The sequence below is a fragment of the Moschus berezovskii genome, chromosome 25 (assembly GCF_049115385.1).
Source record: "Moschus berezovskii isolate FMDL1 chromosome 25, NW_MosBer_1.0, whole genome shotgun sequence".
NCBI lineage: Eukaryota > Metazoa > Chordata > Mammalia > Artiodactyla > Moschidae > Moschus > Moschus berezovskii.
Genome location: NC_142484.1, coordinates 32,130,246 through 32,146,544, shown reverse-complemented (window position 1 = coordinate 32,146,544; position 16,299 = coordinate 32,130,246). Strand labels below are relative to the sequence as shown.

General features: G+C 48.5%; 1 protein-coding gene across 1 annotated transcript in view; it reads left to right on the top strand.

Moving 5' to 3' along the window:
• The window catches only part of TENM4 (teneurin transmembrane protein 4), a 787,800-nt gene that overhangs the window by 209,459 nt on the left and 562,042 nt on the right, over nt 1–16,299 (top strand). Inside the window, exon 3 of the mRNA XM_055416091.2 lies at nt 2,414–2,515. Coding sequence (XP_055272066.2) covers nt 2,506–2,515 — 10 coding nt within the window. The 5' untranslated portion in view covers nt 2,414–2,505. The remainder of the gene's footprint in view (nt 1–2,413; nt 2,516–16,299) is intronic.

Below are 16,299 nucleotides of genomic sequence, written 5' to 3'. Positions count from 1 at the left end.
GACAGATTCTTTACTGTCTGAGCTACCAGGGAAACCCTAAAGCCTTTGGTCAATCCTTGGGTATTTTGGTTTCATTAACTGTCTTGTGGTACTTATTGGAGGTACAGCCAGCCCTTTATATCCACGGGTTCCACGTCTGTGAATTCAACCAACCAAAGATTGAAAATATTCTAGGGGAAAAAAAAGTCTCTAGAAAGTTCCCAAAACTAAACTTGACTTTGCCCTACCAGCAACTATTTATATAGCATTTACATTGTGTCGGACACGACTGAGTGACTGGACTGAACTGAACATATCATTTACCTTGTGTTAGGTATTGTAAGTGATCTAGAGATGATTTCATGTAGATGGGAGGGTATGTGTAGGTTACATGCAAATCCTATACCATTTTATGTAAGGCACTTGAGCATCCATGGAATTTGGTATCCATGAGGGATCCTGAAACTAATCATCCTGCATGTACCAAGTGATGACTTTACTTTGAAAAAGGGAATTCGGGGATACAAACTGAAAATGTAAAATGAAGAAAAGAAGAGGTTTTCCCTGGAAGCTTGGCAAAGATGAAGGTGGAATAGAAATAAACCTGTAGTTCTGCAGCTTCTTCAAGATGGAGGGATCAGATAAAGGTCCCAAGTACTAGCTCGGGCAAGTACTAGCTCTGGAGGCAGCATGACATTGTGTGACCTGGACAAAGGAGTCGGGTTTGAGAAAGACACTAAGTGCTTCATCCAAGTCGCTGGATACGATTAGGACCGCAGTGTGTCCCTTGCGGGCCAAGCCAACAACACTGAGTCCTAAAATCCACAAGGCACTGGGCACGGGGGAAGAGGGCCACACACAAGAGGAACGGCCTCTAACCACATCCATCGTCACAGCAAAACAATTTCCTGCTCCCCTTGAAACTTTGGAGGGTAAACTTGTAATGAACAAGGCATAGTAAATAGAAATTAAGGTCACAGTAACCATTACCGTTCATTTGAGATACATAAAATGATAGACATTTCCTGTGATTACTGCCTGTTTTTTTAATGAATATAGTACAATTTACAAGGACTTTTCTAGTTTACCTCCAAACTTCGTCTTGCTGATTCTACCTGGCAGCGTTTGGGAGCCTGAGCCCTGAGGGAAGGGTACTCCACACTTGGGCAGAGCCTGGTGAATGTTCCCACCCGATACAGTCACTCTGTTTAGAAAAATGAGAATTTACAGTAAAGAAACAGGAAATGCAGATGAAGCTAGCAAAATTTCACACTTAGGGGAATTTTGTCTTAATGAAGATTACCAGTAATTCCTCACCTTCTAATAGGCAATAACATCTTCTTAGCTAGGCTCCTAGGTATATTTGGCAAATATGTATTCAGGGAATTTCTCAAACAATGACTTTGTACTTCAGATGCCTGAATGTATCCTTTGTGCACTGTCTTTTAGCTTAGTGTGTCTTTCATATAATAAGGCACTTTGTAGTGTCTTCAGTGGGTGAGTACGGTAGTTGGTGCAGGAAAAGTACAGAGGCCTCAAGTGTACTTGAAGTCTTGAGTCTACGAGGAGCTGTGTTCAAATCCCAGCTCCTCCTCTTGCAGTGATCTCCCATAAATGGCTTAAAACCTTTGGCCTTCTTGTCACTCTTCCTTGGAGTGAGATGGAATTTTCTTTTATTCATTTCACAAAGCTTTATTGTGAACAGATACCTCTTTGGGCCCTGGATGTGTGGAGATGAATCAACATCATCATAGAATTCTGGGGGCATAAAGAATCTTACATGTAGCCTAGCTCAGAGTTTTTCTCTTTCAGACAAATGCTCAAGGAGGGGAAGTGATTTGCTAGAGGTTGCAGAGTGATAAACAAGTGGACCAGAGCTAGACTCTTAGGTGTAAAGAGCTTTGCCCATGTGACTCCCAGATGACATATCGCAGGGAGGATGGGGCCATTCTATAGGCAGGACACTAAGTGGTGTATTTATTTGCCCAGTGAATCAATGATAGAACTGCTGCAGAGGCCGGTGCCTTGGCCACATGCTCCGCCCTCTCCTTCCTCCCTGCTTCCATCACAGCACAGTCACTTCACAGAACACTAGGTGTCTACTCTACACCAAGCTGCCTTTGCCAGGCTCGTAAAGAGGGCTGATCTGCAGTTCTGACCCTGCAAGGGTTTGGTAAGCTTGAGGAAGCGTGTGTCAACAGTGGCTGTCCCACAAGGCCAGATGAGACGGGAGAAGAAAGAAAGGTTGCAGACAGGGTGTTGTGCAGGATTCCCAGGGCGTTTGAGACCCCACTTGCTTTTCTTCATGCCTGGGGGACCAGGAACCAGTCCCCTCTCCCCACCGGTGCACATTTGCTGGTGAGAGACCTGTGAGATGGGGTCAAGGACACCTTGCCACCACACTCACTAGAATCTCCGTTCTCTGCCTCAACAGGAAGGATCCCATCCCATCCTCCAGGATCTGATGGCCCTGGAGACAGGGCTTCAGGGCCCACGGACACTGCTGACTCTTCAGAACGTGCTGACATGGAGCCAGGTCAGTCCCTTGTCAGTTCTGATTTTCTGGGTCATCAACTGCAAACCTATGGTCTTGATGAGAAATGGCGTCTTAGAATCTGACAACAGGTTGAAGGCTTTTGCCAACTACGCTGCCTAGGGAGAGGACAGGTCAGGCCAGGGTAGAGTTGGCCTTCTTGGAGAGCAGATGCAGTGGTGGGATTGGTGGCTGCTGGAAGCCAAGCCAGTGCCAGCTTGGTGGGCAAACAGGGCGGGCAAGGGCCAGGCATCCAGCCAGGTATGACCGGAGAGCTGGCACCCAGGAAGCACGGTGCATATCCAGGTGCACAGAGGTTGCAACGGCCTTGACAGTCATCCCGGGGCCCAAGGCACCAAGGGCAGGGTCCAGAGTTTGCTGGTTACATTTCAAGCTGAGTTGGAGTGGAATAGGAGGCGTAGTTGAGAATAAGGTAGGAGGAAGTGTGTGGGTGGCTGCCCAGAAGACAGGTGGTCCACAGGCCAGGTCCCACTGGCCAAAATGGCTTTCCAGGGGCTTTTCTGGTATTGCTGTGCAATGGCAAAACCAGAATACACCTGGGGATGGGGAGTGAGTAGAGGGATGTTTCAAGCTGGAGAAGGAACATGGCAGAGAGAAAGGGAGAGTCATGAATGGAGCCTGGCTCATCAGGAAGGCTACAGAATCGGGGGAAAGGTCAGGACCCAGGGGATGAGCCTGAGATGGTTGGATGGTGTCATCAACTCAATGGATGCGAGTTTGAGCAAACTCCAGAAGGTGTGAAGGATAGGGAAAGCTGGCACGCTGCAGTCCATGGGGTCACAAAGAGTCAGACACAACTGAATAAGAACAACAAACTGAACCAAGCTCCTCTTCTTACTTTGTGGACGATCGTGCTGGGTAGAAGCCTGAGTCTTTCTAGGCTCAGTTATGCTGCAGTAACGAATGAACTCCGGAATCTCAGTGGGTTTATCTCTTGCTCATGCTGCCTATCTAACCGAAGGGTGGAGGGCTCTCCCCCATGATTCAGGGGTCAGGCTGATGACGGCTCTGCCATGTTTTACGTATGGCCCCTGGAACAAGGGGCCACCTTGGTCTCCACATCAGGGGAAGAGATGGCGGAAGGTTAAGCGCTGGCTCTTAAATGCTTTGGCTCAAAAGTGGCACAGCCTGTGGGCCAGAACTAATCATGTGGTCTTACCCAGTTTCTAGGGCTCTGGGAAATATAGATATTTGATGGGCGGTAACTGCCTCTACCATATATTATGAGTTCTATTTTACAGATAAGAAAACTGAGAGACAATGTTTTTGTTTGTTACATTTCTATAGTTTTTTAATCTGGTGTGTGTGTGTTCTAAGGCACCTCAGTTGTGTTCATCTCTTTGCAAGCCTGTAGACTTGTAGCCCACCAGCCTACTCTGTCCATGGGGATTCTCTAAGCAAGAACACTGGAGTAGGTTGCCATTTCCTTCTCCAGGGGATCTTCCTGACTCAGGGATCGAGCCCGCATCCCTATGTCTCCTGTATTGATAGATCGGTTCTTTATCACTAGCGCCACCTAAAGTGAAGTCGCTCAGTCGTGTCTGACTCTTTTTGACCCCATGGACTATAGCCTACCAGGCTCCCCCGTCCGTGGGATTCTCCAGGCAAGAACACTGGAGGGGGCTGCCATTTCCTTCTCCTCCTAGGAAGCCCTTTAATCTGGTGTTCCAACCAAATAACTCATGTTCAGAACTAGTGATATTGCCACATTCTAAAGAGATTATCAGTATTTTTTTTTTAACCCAGAGACATTAATTTTCTGAGGTCTCCCAGCTAAAAAGCACCAGAGCCTAGATCATATATAACCTTAGATTCCATCATTTATTTACCAATTCAGCAAAAACATATTGTATATTGACAGTAGACCCAACACCACGCTAGGCTCTGGGAATATAACAGGGAACAAAAACAGATGTAGCCTCTGCTCTCAGCCTGGTGAATGTCTGTAACTACAAGCTGGGATAAATGTTTGCCAGTGGAGACACAGTGGTTTTCTGTACATGCTAAGTCAAGTCAGTTGTGTCCAACTCTTGCAACCCCATGGACTGTAGCCCGCCAGGCTTCTCTGTCTGTGGGATTTACCAGGCAAGAATACTGGAATGGTTAGCCATTCTCTTCTCCAGGGGATCTTCCTGACCCAGGGATGGAAGCCATGTCTCTTATATCTCCTGCATTGGCCAGCAGATTCTTTACCACTGGTACCACCTGGGAAGCCATAGTTCTCTGAGAACACACCTATTAAGATTTTTGCTTTTTATAGACAGGGACAGATTAAATGGGGTGACATTTATTGAGGCATTGTGCCAAGTACTTGATTGATGCATCTCATCAAACAGCCGCAACCCCAAGAGGTAGTTCTTATAATTCCATCTTGAGAGCCCCTTGGACAGCAAGGAGATTCAACTAGTCCAACCTAAAGGAAATCAGTCCTGAATATTCATTGGAAGGACTGATGCTGAAGCTGAAACTCCAATACTTTGGCCACCTGATGAGAAGAACTGACTCATTTGAAAAGACCCTGATGCTTGGAAAGATTGAAAGTGGGAGGAGAAGGGGATGACAGAGGATGAGATGGTTGGATGGCATCACCGACTCAATGGACATGAGTTTGAGTGAACTCCGGGAGTCAGTGATGGACAGGGAGGCCGGGCGTGCTGCAGTCCACGCGGCCACGAAGAGTCGGACACGACTGAGCGACTGAACGGAACTGAACTGAAGATAAGAAAACTGAGGTTCATTCAGCAAGGGAAGATGACTGGGCTGCAGGTGAACTCTTCTGCCCCATCCAGGCTCACTTGTAAGGAGGACGTGAATGTTAAAATTAAAAGTTAAATCTCATCCCTCACTGTATCTCAACCCAAGAAAGGTGTTCTCCTCTTCCTCCCATAAATCCCCCCATCCCGGGCCTCTCTCCCACTGGTTCCCCGAACATCCTACAGTGTCACATGTGAATGCAGCTCTCAGCTCTGACAGAGGGGCCCCTTGGAGCCCAGAGACGGGGTCTCTCATTCCTATGTTGATGCTGCCCGGAGACCTGGGCCCAGAGCAAGGCTCGCTGAACCCACGTGCCTTGAGACAGACGAGGAATTGCAGGAACCTCAGGAGCATGACCTGAGCCCGGCCGGATGGGGTTGAATCTCAGCCGTGGCACTGGGGAAGTCTTCTGTCTAGAATGTCCCTCCTTTTCCGTCCTGTCTCGTTTCCCCCTGTCCTTCCACTCACACTTAGTGCAGCATTTGCCCTGACTCCATCACTTTTCTCCCCTCCTCAGCACCTGTGACCAGCTCCTCTGCCGCCTCCCTGGCCTGAGCCACCCTCTCGGACCTGGATTCTTGCAGTGGCCTGCTCGGGGGACTGTGCTGCCACCATTCCCTCCCGGGCGAGGGAACAGATCTGATCTGCTCACAGTTCACTCATGGCTCCCCAGCTCATGCAGAGGAAAGGTCACAGACCTCACCCTGACCCCCCAGGACTCACCTGAGTCAGCCCCTGCCCCCTCCTACCCCATCTCTGTTTATCCCTCGCTCATGCTCCCGTGGACACACAGGGGCTCCCGTGCTTGTCCTTGAACCATAAACACATTCCCCCCTCAAAGCATAAGGCGTTGAATCCCTTTTCCAGTCTTGGAGAGAACTCTTCCAGCAGAGGGAACCGACCTCCAGGTCACCATCCAAGTGAGCAGAGCATAGATGGGGCTGAATCAGCAAAGCGGTGTGTTTGCTGTTCAAGCTGCAGCTGGGGCCCCGTGGTGCAAGCACGGTGGACATGGAGGCGGTGAGAAGGGAAGGCAGGCCTCGCCCTCCAGGTCTTCCTGTGCCCGCCTTCCCTTGACGTTCCTGCTTAGCATTTATCTCCACCAGGCACACTGTATATTACTCTGCAAGTCTGTCTGTTTTCTGCTCTTCCCCCGTTGGAGTATAAGCTCCATGAAGGCAGGAGGTTACCCTGTGTTGGTTCGGCGGGGTTCTGATGTCTGGAACACTGCCTGGAGTGTAGCAGGCACTCAGGAAATACGCACTGGATGGCTAAATGACTAAACACACAACTGACCGAACGATTCCATAGCGCAACTCCGCACACTCTTCTGTCCTCCGCATCCTGCCTTTATGTGTGTGGGCCCCTCTTCCGGGAAGGTCCCCACTCCCCTCTTCCCCGCCCTCACCCCCTCACTCCCACTCACTCTGCCAGCCCAGGGGGCCGCCCCCCTGCAGCACATCACCCAGGCACTGTTCCTCCATCCCCCTGAGCCCAGGGTTTCCAGGGCAAGCTCAGATCCTCCTCTGGGGGCCCCCGGTGCCTGGCGCACAGGTGGCGTCCAGTAACAGTTCACTGGGCTGAGCTGCGTTGACCAGAAACGCCGTCCCAAGGGCCTCTCCTCCTCCTCCTGCCCTCACCCGCAGTCAGGAGGCAGGAGCCCTTGTTGCCAGCTGAGTCTCCCCCTGCTTAACGCCTGCCTCAGAGATCAGGAAGACGAGGCAAATGGGACACTAATGAAATTCAGAGAGAAAACTAAATTGGGAGGTGTTGCAAACACGGTGGAGGAGGGAGATGTGATTTCAAAGGCTTGCTCTTGCTCCGGGGTGGGAGGGGGAGTGGGGTGTGTGTGTGCAGAGCGCGCTGGGCTGGAGGGAGCCTCACGCAGGCCCACTTCTGTCCCCTCCAGCTGGGGCGGCCTGCCCGTCCCTTTAGTTCGGGGCCTCACTGTTCTGGCTTTAAATGAGGGGCCTTTTCTTTGTTTGACTGATTTGTTCATTCATGCCTTCCCACCACCTTGCCCAAAAAGGTTTGAGTGGGCTAGCAAAACTGTAGTTGATTAATTAAGACGAAGAACATTTAACGCAAAATTAAGATAGAATGTGAGGGAGGAAAAAGGGAAATGGAGACAAGAAGGTGATCGGGGCCAGTCAGAAGAGGGGTTCTTGGGAAGGGGGGGGTTGGGCACCGCTGTCCTGAGGATGGCACAGGCTCTCGTGACAAGAGCGTGGGGCTGCAGCCATGACCAGTCTTTAAGGAGCGCCTGTGGTCCAGGGGAAGTGAGAACGACCGCTGTCTCAATACCTGCTAACCTGTTCTTCGTGTCTTCAGTTGTAGGCATCGGCTGACTGCTGTGTGCCAGGGACCACCCCACTCCCCGCCCACAGCACACTCTTTTCTTTCTGTCTCCTTGAATGTTGGCAGCAGTGATCTTTTCTCACACGGCAGTCTTTAATTAATTATTTTAACTGGAGGATAATTACTTTACAATGCTGGGACGGTTTCTGCCACACATCAGTATGACTCGGCCATAGGCATACATGTGTCCCCTCCATCCTGAAACCCCTCCACCTCCTTCCCCTTCTCATCCATCCAGCTTATCATGGAGCACCTGCTTTAAGTGCCCTGTGTCATACATCACACTTGCCCCGGTTGCCCATTTTACAGATAGTAATGTATATGTTTGAGTGAGTGAGTGTGAGTGATAGTTGCTCTGTCATGCCTGACTCTTTGCAACCCCATGGACTGTAGCCTGCCAGGCTCCTCTGTTCATGGACTTCTCCAGGCAAGATTCCTGGAGTGGGTTGCCATTGCCTTCTGTATGTTTCAATGCTCTTCTCTCAAATCATCCCACCCTCGCCTTTTCCCACCAAGTCCAAAAGACTGTTCTTGACCTCTGTGTCTCCTTTGCTGCCCTGCATGCAGAATTGTTGGTACCATCTTTCTAGATTCCATGTATATGTGTTAGTATATGGTATTTGTCTTTCTCTTTTTGTCTTCAGTCTGTACAACAGGCCCTAGGTTCAGCCACCGAATTAGACCTGACTCAAATGTGTTCCTTTTTATGGCTGAGTAATATTGTATTGTGTATATGTATCACATCTTCCTTATCCATTCATCTGCCAATGGACATCTAGGTTGCTTCCATGTCAGCTATTGTAAATAGTGCTGCAATGAGCATTGGGTACATGTGTCTTTTTCAGTGCTGGTTTCCTCAGGGTATATGCCCAGCAGTGGAATTACCTTCTCAAGCTCATTTTAGGGATGAGGTGATTGAGACTCAGAAATAGAGTCATCTTTTCAGCAAATGGTACTGGGACAACTGGAGATCCACATACAAAAACTTGAAGTTAGACCCCTTCCTCACACCATATACAAATATTAGCTCAACATGAATCATCCATCCAGCATCCTGGTGGGTACCACTAGGTGAACATTGCAGCGGAAGAGTGTTGAAAGGTCGAGGCCTCCTGGTGGAAGGCTTGGGATACCATACCGGGAAGTCGAGATGTCCTGTTATTCTTGTTTAAGAAATGATAAGCCACTGAAAGTTTTTGCACAAGCATTGAATTGATGGTAGAACACTTACATGTGCAGAAGGCTGTGATCACCAATAGGCAGATAGAAGTCATCCGCTCCTCATTCAAAGTCAGTCACAAATAAAATAATGTCAGTGAGCTAGAAGAGAAGTGGAAATGAGAAAAAGAAAGAGGAAGGAAAGTAACAGCTAAATGAGCACTCTCAGTGTGCCAGGCATTCACCGTATCATCTAATCATCACAGCACTTAGGGAGTACGTTCTCCATTTGACAGATTTATAAACTGAGGCATCCATCCCCACCCCACCCCAGGATTGCTGTTGTTGTTTAGTCACTAAGTCATGTCAGACTCTTTTGCGACCCCATGGACTGTAGCCCGCCAGGTCCCTCTGTCCATGGGATTTTCCAGGCAAGAATACTGGAGTGGGTTACCATTTCCTTTTCTTTCCCAACCCAGGGATTGAACCCAGGTCTCCTGCATTGGCAGGTGGATTCTTTACCACTGAACCACCAGGGAAGCCTGCCTGCCCCAGATGCCTTACTGGTAGATGCAGAATTGGGATTCAAACCTAAGTCAGTCTGCTTCAAAAGCCCACGATTTCTTTTCCTACCACCCCGCCTGGGCTTGGTGTTGTTTATTTGAACTCTCATGGTTACTGCTCCAGCCTGCTCTTTTTAAAGTGCATGTCTATCTTTCAAGCACACTTTTTAGCTTTGGGAATATTGAACAAGAACCTCAGGTACGATTCTTTGTCCCTTCCTTTTGGAGTCCACCATGGCATCTCCCCGGCACGTGGTAGACAGTCAGCAGTGCTCACTTTGGTATCTGTTACTTTTCATAGATGACATGGCCACAGATGAGATGCTAACTATTAACTAGAGTTACTGGTGACTCAAAGACAACTGAGTGGTCAGGCCTTGTCAGAACCATCCTGGTTAGCACTGGGAACCTGGGGGTTCAGAGAACCTGGGACAGAACAGTTACTTTGCTCAGAGTCAGGTTGGAGAAATAATCCTAATTGGAACACACTAATTCTCATAGGCATGTGCTGTGTTGCTTCAGTTGTGTCTGACTCTTTGTGACCCCATGGACTGTAGCCCGCCAGGCTCCTCTGTCCATGGGAGCCTCCAGGCAAGAATACTGAACTGGGTTGCCATGCCCTTCTCCAGGGGCTCTTCCAACCCAGGGATCAAACCTGCATCTCTTGCATCTCCTGCATTGGCAGGCAGATTCTTAGCCCGGGTTCTTGTGTAAATACTGAATAAAGCAAACATAATTTATGAGGCTAAGAATGTGTTGCCACATTTGGTGAGAGTCCCTTGGACTGCAAGGAGGTCCAACCAGTCCATTCTAAAGGAGATCAATCCTGGGTGTTCATTGGAAGGACTGATGCTAAAGCTGAAACTCCAATACTTTGGCCACCTCATGCAAAGAGTTGACTCACTGGAAGAGTCTGATACTAGGAGGGATTGGGGGTGGGAGGAGACGGGGACGACAGAGAATGAGATGGCTGGATGGCATCACCGACTCGATGGACATGAGTTTGAGTGAACTCCGGGAGTTGGTGATGGACAGGGAGGCCTGGTGTGCTGTGATTCATGGGGTCGCAAAGGGTTGGACACGACTGAGCGACTGAACTGAACTGAACTGACCTGATGGCAGTGAAGCAAAGATAAATGAACATTGATTGAACTCTGTCTGTGGGTTAGTATCTGTGCTGGGCACATAGCGTGTCTTATTCTCATTATGAAAACCTATGTGTTTGGGGCTATATGAGGTAGGGACAGTCCCATTTTCCAGCAATCAAACTGAGATGCAGAGAAGACGCTTGCTGAGGGACACCTATGTCCTCGTTCTGGTGGAGCTGGGGTTTGAATCCAGGTACATATGCCTCGTCCTCGGGGGTCCCCACGCCGCCCTCCAGCTGGGGAGAAGCTGCCGGGTCTGGTCCTGGTGAGGCGCCCTGCTTCCATTTGTGAGGTACAGCAGTCCAAACAGCGTTGCCATGGCTGCCATACCCTCGTGCTGGTTTCGGGCTCTTTCTGCCCAGACCACCTGCCTGTCCTCCAAGACTCCTTTTCCCTCCCTGAGCTGGCACCTTCCTCTTCACTCCAGGCACCTGGGATGCCCCTGTCCTGCCATCCTACCATCCTCTTTCCGTACCTACTGTCTGCTTAATCAGTGTCCGGACTCAGTAAACACACAGATGGTCTAAGGAGGAGGAGGAAGGATCTGGTGACCTAACATGAAATCTGAAAGGTGCCCCAGATGGAGCTTGAAACCCAGAAGTTCCTTGTTCATTCAGAAGAGGAATCCTGATGAGGGAACCATTTCTGGATCGCCTCTGCCTGTATTTTGGAAAGTGACAACCAGACAGCCATAGCAACCAGGGATGGAGTTCTATCCTTCCCTGAGGCCTTGCCAGAGTCAAGGTTTAGAGAGTCACGTAGCTACTGCTGCTGCCCTTCTGCACCTCCTTTAATGGAGTCCTCGCTTACCTGTCCCCCATCCTTGGGGCATTACTATGGCGCAATCCTGGGTGCACAGAATCATTACAGAATGACTTATAAGCTGAATCCCTGGTTCATTTCCAAATGGGAAGGTCAGTGCCATTTCCCTCAGCGGGTTCAAAGACCAGATCCTCATAAAGGTAGGGCTTGCTGCTCATGGCATCTTTAGCTGCACGTCTTGGTAGCCAGTTTAGCCTAAGCAGCCACGGTTTTTGGCCTGAGGGCCTCTTCAGAAGCTGTGAACCTCTCTCACTATGCTGCCTTGACTTACCTGCTGTGAAATGGATACACTTAGACATCTTCCACCTGCTGCTGCTTTGTGAAAGCTCCCTAGGTGGGAGAGAGCAGCCCGTCAACATCTCTCAGCACAGAATCCTTTGCCTTTTTGGATTCTAACCCTGATGGAGAAGCCGAGTGTGCAGCAAACGCTCCAGGGGTGAAAACAGACATTTGTTGAATACCTATTATATGTCAACCACTGCGCCAGGCATTTCACAGTCCATTTAACCCTCACAACTTCCAGTGAGGTAAGCACTGTTATTTCTGATTCACAGATGGGGCCATGGAGCCTCGGAGAGGGTCAATGGCTTGAAGTCACACAGATGGGAAATGGGGGAGGCTGGAAATGAATCAAGGTCATCTGCTGCCAAGCCCGACTCCTTCCCACTGGGTTGAAATTAATAAGAACAACGGAAGCAAGAGCCACCATCGGTGGTGTGCTCGCTACATGCGTGACTTGTATTAGCTCACTGAATCACTGCAACAACACAGTGAGAGCAGGTACTATTACGGTTCAGATTTTACCCAAGAGGAAAGCAAGTCACAGAGCAGTGCTTTCAGAGTGAAGCATTATCCAAAAGTGGGTGTTCGGAACGTAAGCCCCAGCAATCTGTTACACTTGGGGGCTCCGTCATAAATACCTCTTGTCTCAAATAAGCACAAACCTGATTCTTCAGTTCAGTTCAGTTCAGTTCAGTCGCTCAGTCGTGTCCGACTCTTTGCGACCCCATGAACCACAGCACACCAGGCCTCCCTGTCCATCACCAACTCCTGGAGTTCACTCAAACTCATGTCCATTGAGTCGGTGATGCCATCCAGCCATCTCATTCTCTGTTGTCCTCATCTCCTCCTACCCCCAATCCCTCCCAGCATCAGACTCTTTTCCAGTGAGTCAACTCGTCGCATGAGGTGGCCAAAGTATTGGACTTTCAGCTTTAGCATCAGTCCTTCCAATGAACACCCAGGATTGATCTCCTTTAGAATACTGGTTGGATCTCCTTGCAGTCCAAGGGACTCTCAAGAGTCTTCTCCAGCACCACAGTTCAAAAGCATCAATTCTTCAGCGATCAGCTTTCTTCACAGTCCAACTCTCACATCTATACGTGACCATGGGAAAAACCATAGCCTTGACTAGACGGACCTTAGTTGGCAAAGTAATGTCTCTGCTTTTCAATATGCTATCTAGGCTGGTCATAACTTTCCTTCCAAGGAGTAAGCGTCTTTTAATTTCACAGCTGCAATCAGCATCTGTAGTAATTTTGGAGCCCCCAAAAATAAAGTCTGATACTGTTTCCACTGTTTCCCTATCTATTTCCCTTGAAGTGATGGGACCAGATGCCATGATCTTCGTTTTCTGAATGTTGAGCTTCAAGCCAACCTTTTCACTCTCCTCTTTCACTTTCATCAAGAGGCCTTTGAGTTCCTCTTCACTTTCTGCCATAAGGGTGGCGTCATCTGCATATCTGAGGTTATTGATATTTCTCCTGGCAATCTTGATTCCAGCTTGTGCTAATATTAATATTTGGCTACTGGTATCCAACATCGTTAACACAGTGAACATCGTTAACTCCACGATGCCCTTGCCACCCACTGGAGTTGGAATTCTTGTTGCTCTTAAGAGCCTGGGCTAGCCATTTAGCTGCCCCTTGCCCTGGGAGACTTCCAATAGGTCAAAGGATCCCAGAGGTGGAATTCCAGATGTGAGGAGTCAAGCAGGTAGAAGAGTATATAATGGAAGAGAGCCGGCTCTGTAATCATACTGATGGTGTCCAAGCCTGGTTTACCTGCTCTGGATCCTGGTTTACCTGCTCTGGATTCCAAGTTACTCAACGTCCGCTTCAGTTGCCTAATACACAAAACAGTTAAAATAAGAACCCATATCTCGGTGGACTATTGTAAGGGCTTACAATCTCATAAGATGCTTATAATCAGAGTTAACTCAAAAATCAGGTGCCCAGTAATGGAACAGTTGTAGAATGTTAGTTGACAGAGTTGGACCTACGAGGTGATCTAGTTCCACCCTTTCATTTGCTGATGAGACCAGTGAGGCGCAGAGACAGGCAGTGATTGGCCCAAGACACACAGTGTTTTTGTTTTCTGATTCTAGTGCCAAAGTTCTTTCTGATCTTGCAGGTGCACTGGAGTGGGTTGCCGTTTCCAACTCCAGGGGATCTTCCCGACCCAGGGATTGAACCCACATCTCCTGTGTCTCTTGCATTGGCAAGCAGATTATTTACCACTGAGCCGCCTGGGAAGTCCCTCTGGCACCACACATAGACTCTATTTAGAGCAGCCTCAGGAAGCCTATATGTCAGCCTCACTTCTAGAAGTTCTAGTTATCTTTCAATCTGCTTTATCTTTTTTGAGAGTCTGTTCTTTGTTTATGTTTTGACTACTCTTATATATCTCTTTAAATATTGTATACATTTCTTTTCTGAATCTGATCATTTTGGCACCTCTGGCACCCACAGGTCTGATTCTTTTGTCCATTATTTTGGCTTTCTCTTGCTCATGGTGGCTCATTGTCTCATGTGAATTTTCAAATCATGGGTTCATGGTTGTTAAAACTTTGTGGGGCTCCTTTGAGGCCTGAGCTGAACCTTCACTGGTCCAGAAAGAATTTACATTTGCTTAAGCTAGATGCCTAGAGGAATCACCAACTTGAGGTTACTTTAAATTCAATACTCAACCTGGACTCAGGGTTCTTTTCTGGGCATAAGGCAGTATATATCAAGCACCAGATCCACGCAAGGGCCGCTTTGTGATTGGGAATTTTCATTAAAAAACGCACACGTGTGCTCAGTTGTGTCAGACTTTTTGTGACCCGATGGACTGTAACCTGCCAAGTTCCTCCATCCATGGGATTTTCCAGGCAAGAATACTGGAGGGGGTTGTCATTTTCCTCTCCAGGGAATCTTCCCAACTCAGGAATTGAACACACATCTCTTGCATTTATGGCATTGACAGGTGGATTCTTTACCACTGCACCACCTGGGAAGCCTCATAAGAAACATTGAAAATTTTTTCTTTCTCTTCCCTTATCCCCACAACCAAGTTTCCTTGCTGTCTTCTTTGGTGGAGTAGGATTTTGTCTTTTTTTCTGACTCACCTGTTCATTATGGCATACATGTCTCCTTTGGAAATCCTAACCCTAAGTGAAATCTCAGTCTGACTTCTACCTTTTCAAGGACTTTGACTTTGCCTCTTTCCTTGACTCTTTAAAACTAAAATCCCCAGACCACCAAGGACAGGCATAGACTGTCCCCCAGGACTGTCCCCCACTCCCTGCTTGGGAACCTCTAGAGATTCGTGCTATTTTGTGGTCATCTTGACCTCTGAAAGTCTGCCTTCTGCTTCTTGACAGGTCACCTCTCTATATTTTTAAAAAATTGTATGTTTGTCTAGTCTAGTATTTTTCCATTAGGAAATTTAGGGGAATTTCTTAGGGTGAAAGAGCAGACATACTGGTGGAAATAGAAGTTGAAAGTGGTCACCTCTATCTTTCTTTTGGTGTGAATGCGGGGCTTCATTGGCTAAGATTTCCCTGATTATTACGAGTTGGCAGTTTATTGTGTTTTTGGTCCAGAGTCCGTGGAGTATGCCAGGAACGCTGAGGGGCGGTCTCCCTGCCACAGACCGAGTCCCTCCCTCAGCGTCACTGCCGTCACTCTTCTGAGATCTCACCCTGTGCTCATCTCAGCCCACAGGCGCCTTGACCAGGAACATTACCCGTCGGTGTTGTCAAACGAAAACTCTGGTTTTGTGATCAGTGCCCAGGAGGTACCACATTCTGAAGGCAGGCCTGCATGTCATGGCTACGATCCAGTTGTCCGCAGCATGGTCCTTGGAAAAGCTTCAGCCAAGCACAGCAGAGGCAGCATGAGCAATCTGATGTTCACTTGCGCATCGATTCGGTCACTCCCCAAACGTTTACTGAGCACCCGCTACATGCCATGCCCACGTTAGACCTTGGGATGCAGAGACGGAGAAGCCAGAGTCCTTCCTTTTGTGGACAAGGACGTTTACATGGACAGTGACCATTGTCTGGTCATTGCTTTGGCAGAATGAAAGGAGGTGGAAGGGGACTAACCCAGCTTCCAATAGGGATGTCTAGGCAGGCTTCTCATAGGAAGTGACAAGTGAGTCTAAAGTATGAGAACAGATAGCAAACCTAAAATCAAAAAGACCATGACTCACAAGTTCCTTGAAAGAAAACACGAACACTCCACTTGAGAACTGACGGTCCAGCTGAGTTTCCTTTCCTGGTCTTGGTTTATGGGTAGATACTGCTTTCGTCCACCTTGGGGCCAACACTTTGAGAACCACTGGTGTAATTTACATATCCTCAGCAGGGACACTGTCATCCCCCCGAGGGCAAGATTGGTTCTTGGGGGTGAAAAAAATCTTAGTTATTATAGTGACTGTGGCCTTCTGAGGAGCCCAGTTCATAAGCAGAAATACACGATATGTTCAGTATTAACATTTCATAGGAGGTAGAGGAGTTTGCAGAGGAGTGGGGAGTCTATAAAGTCTCCTTAGCAGTGGGTTTGGGGGACATGCAGAGTGATGCTGGGAAGGATTGTAATGAATAAAAAACAGAACCACTGGTGTAATTGGATGAGCAAGAGCGTTGAAGTCAGATACGCCTGTTCAAAGCCGCCTCCCTCACAACCTGTGTGTGGCT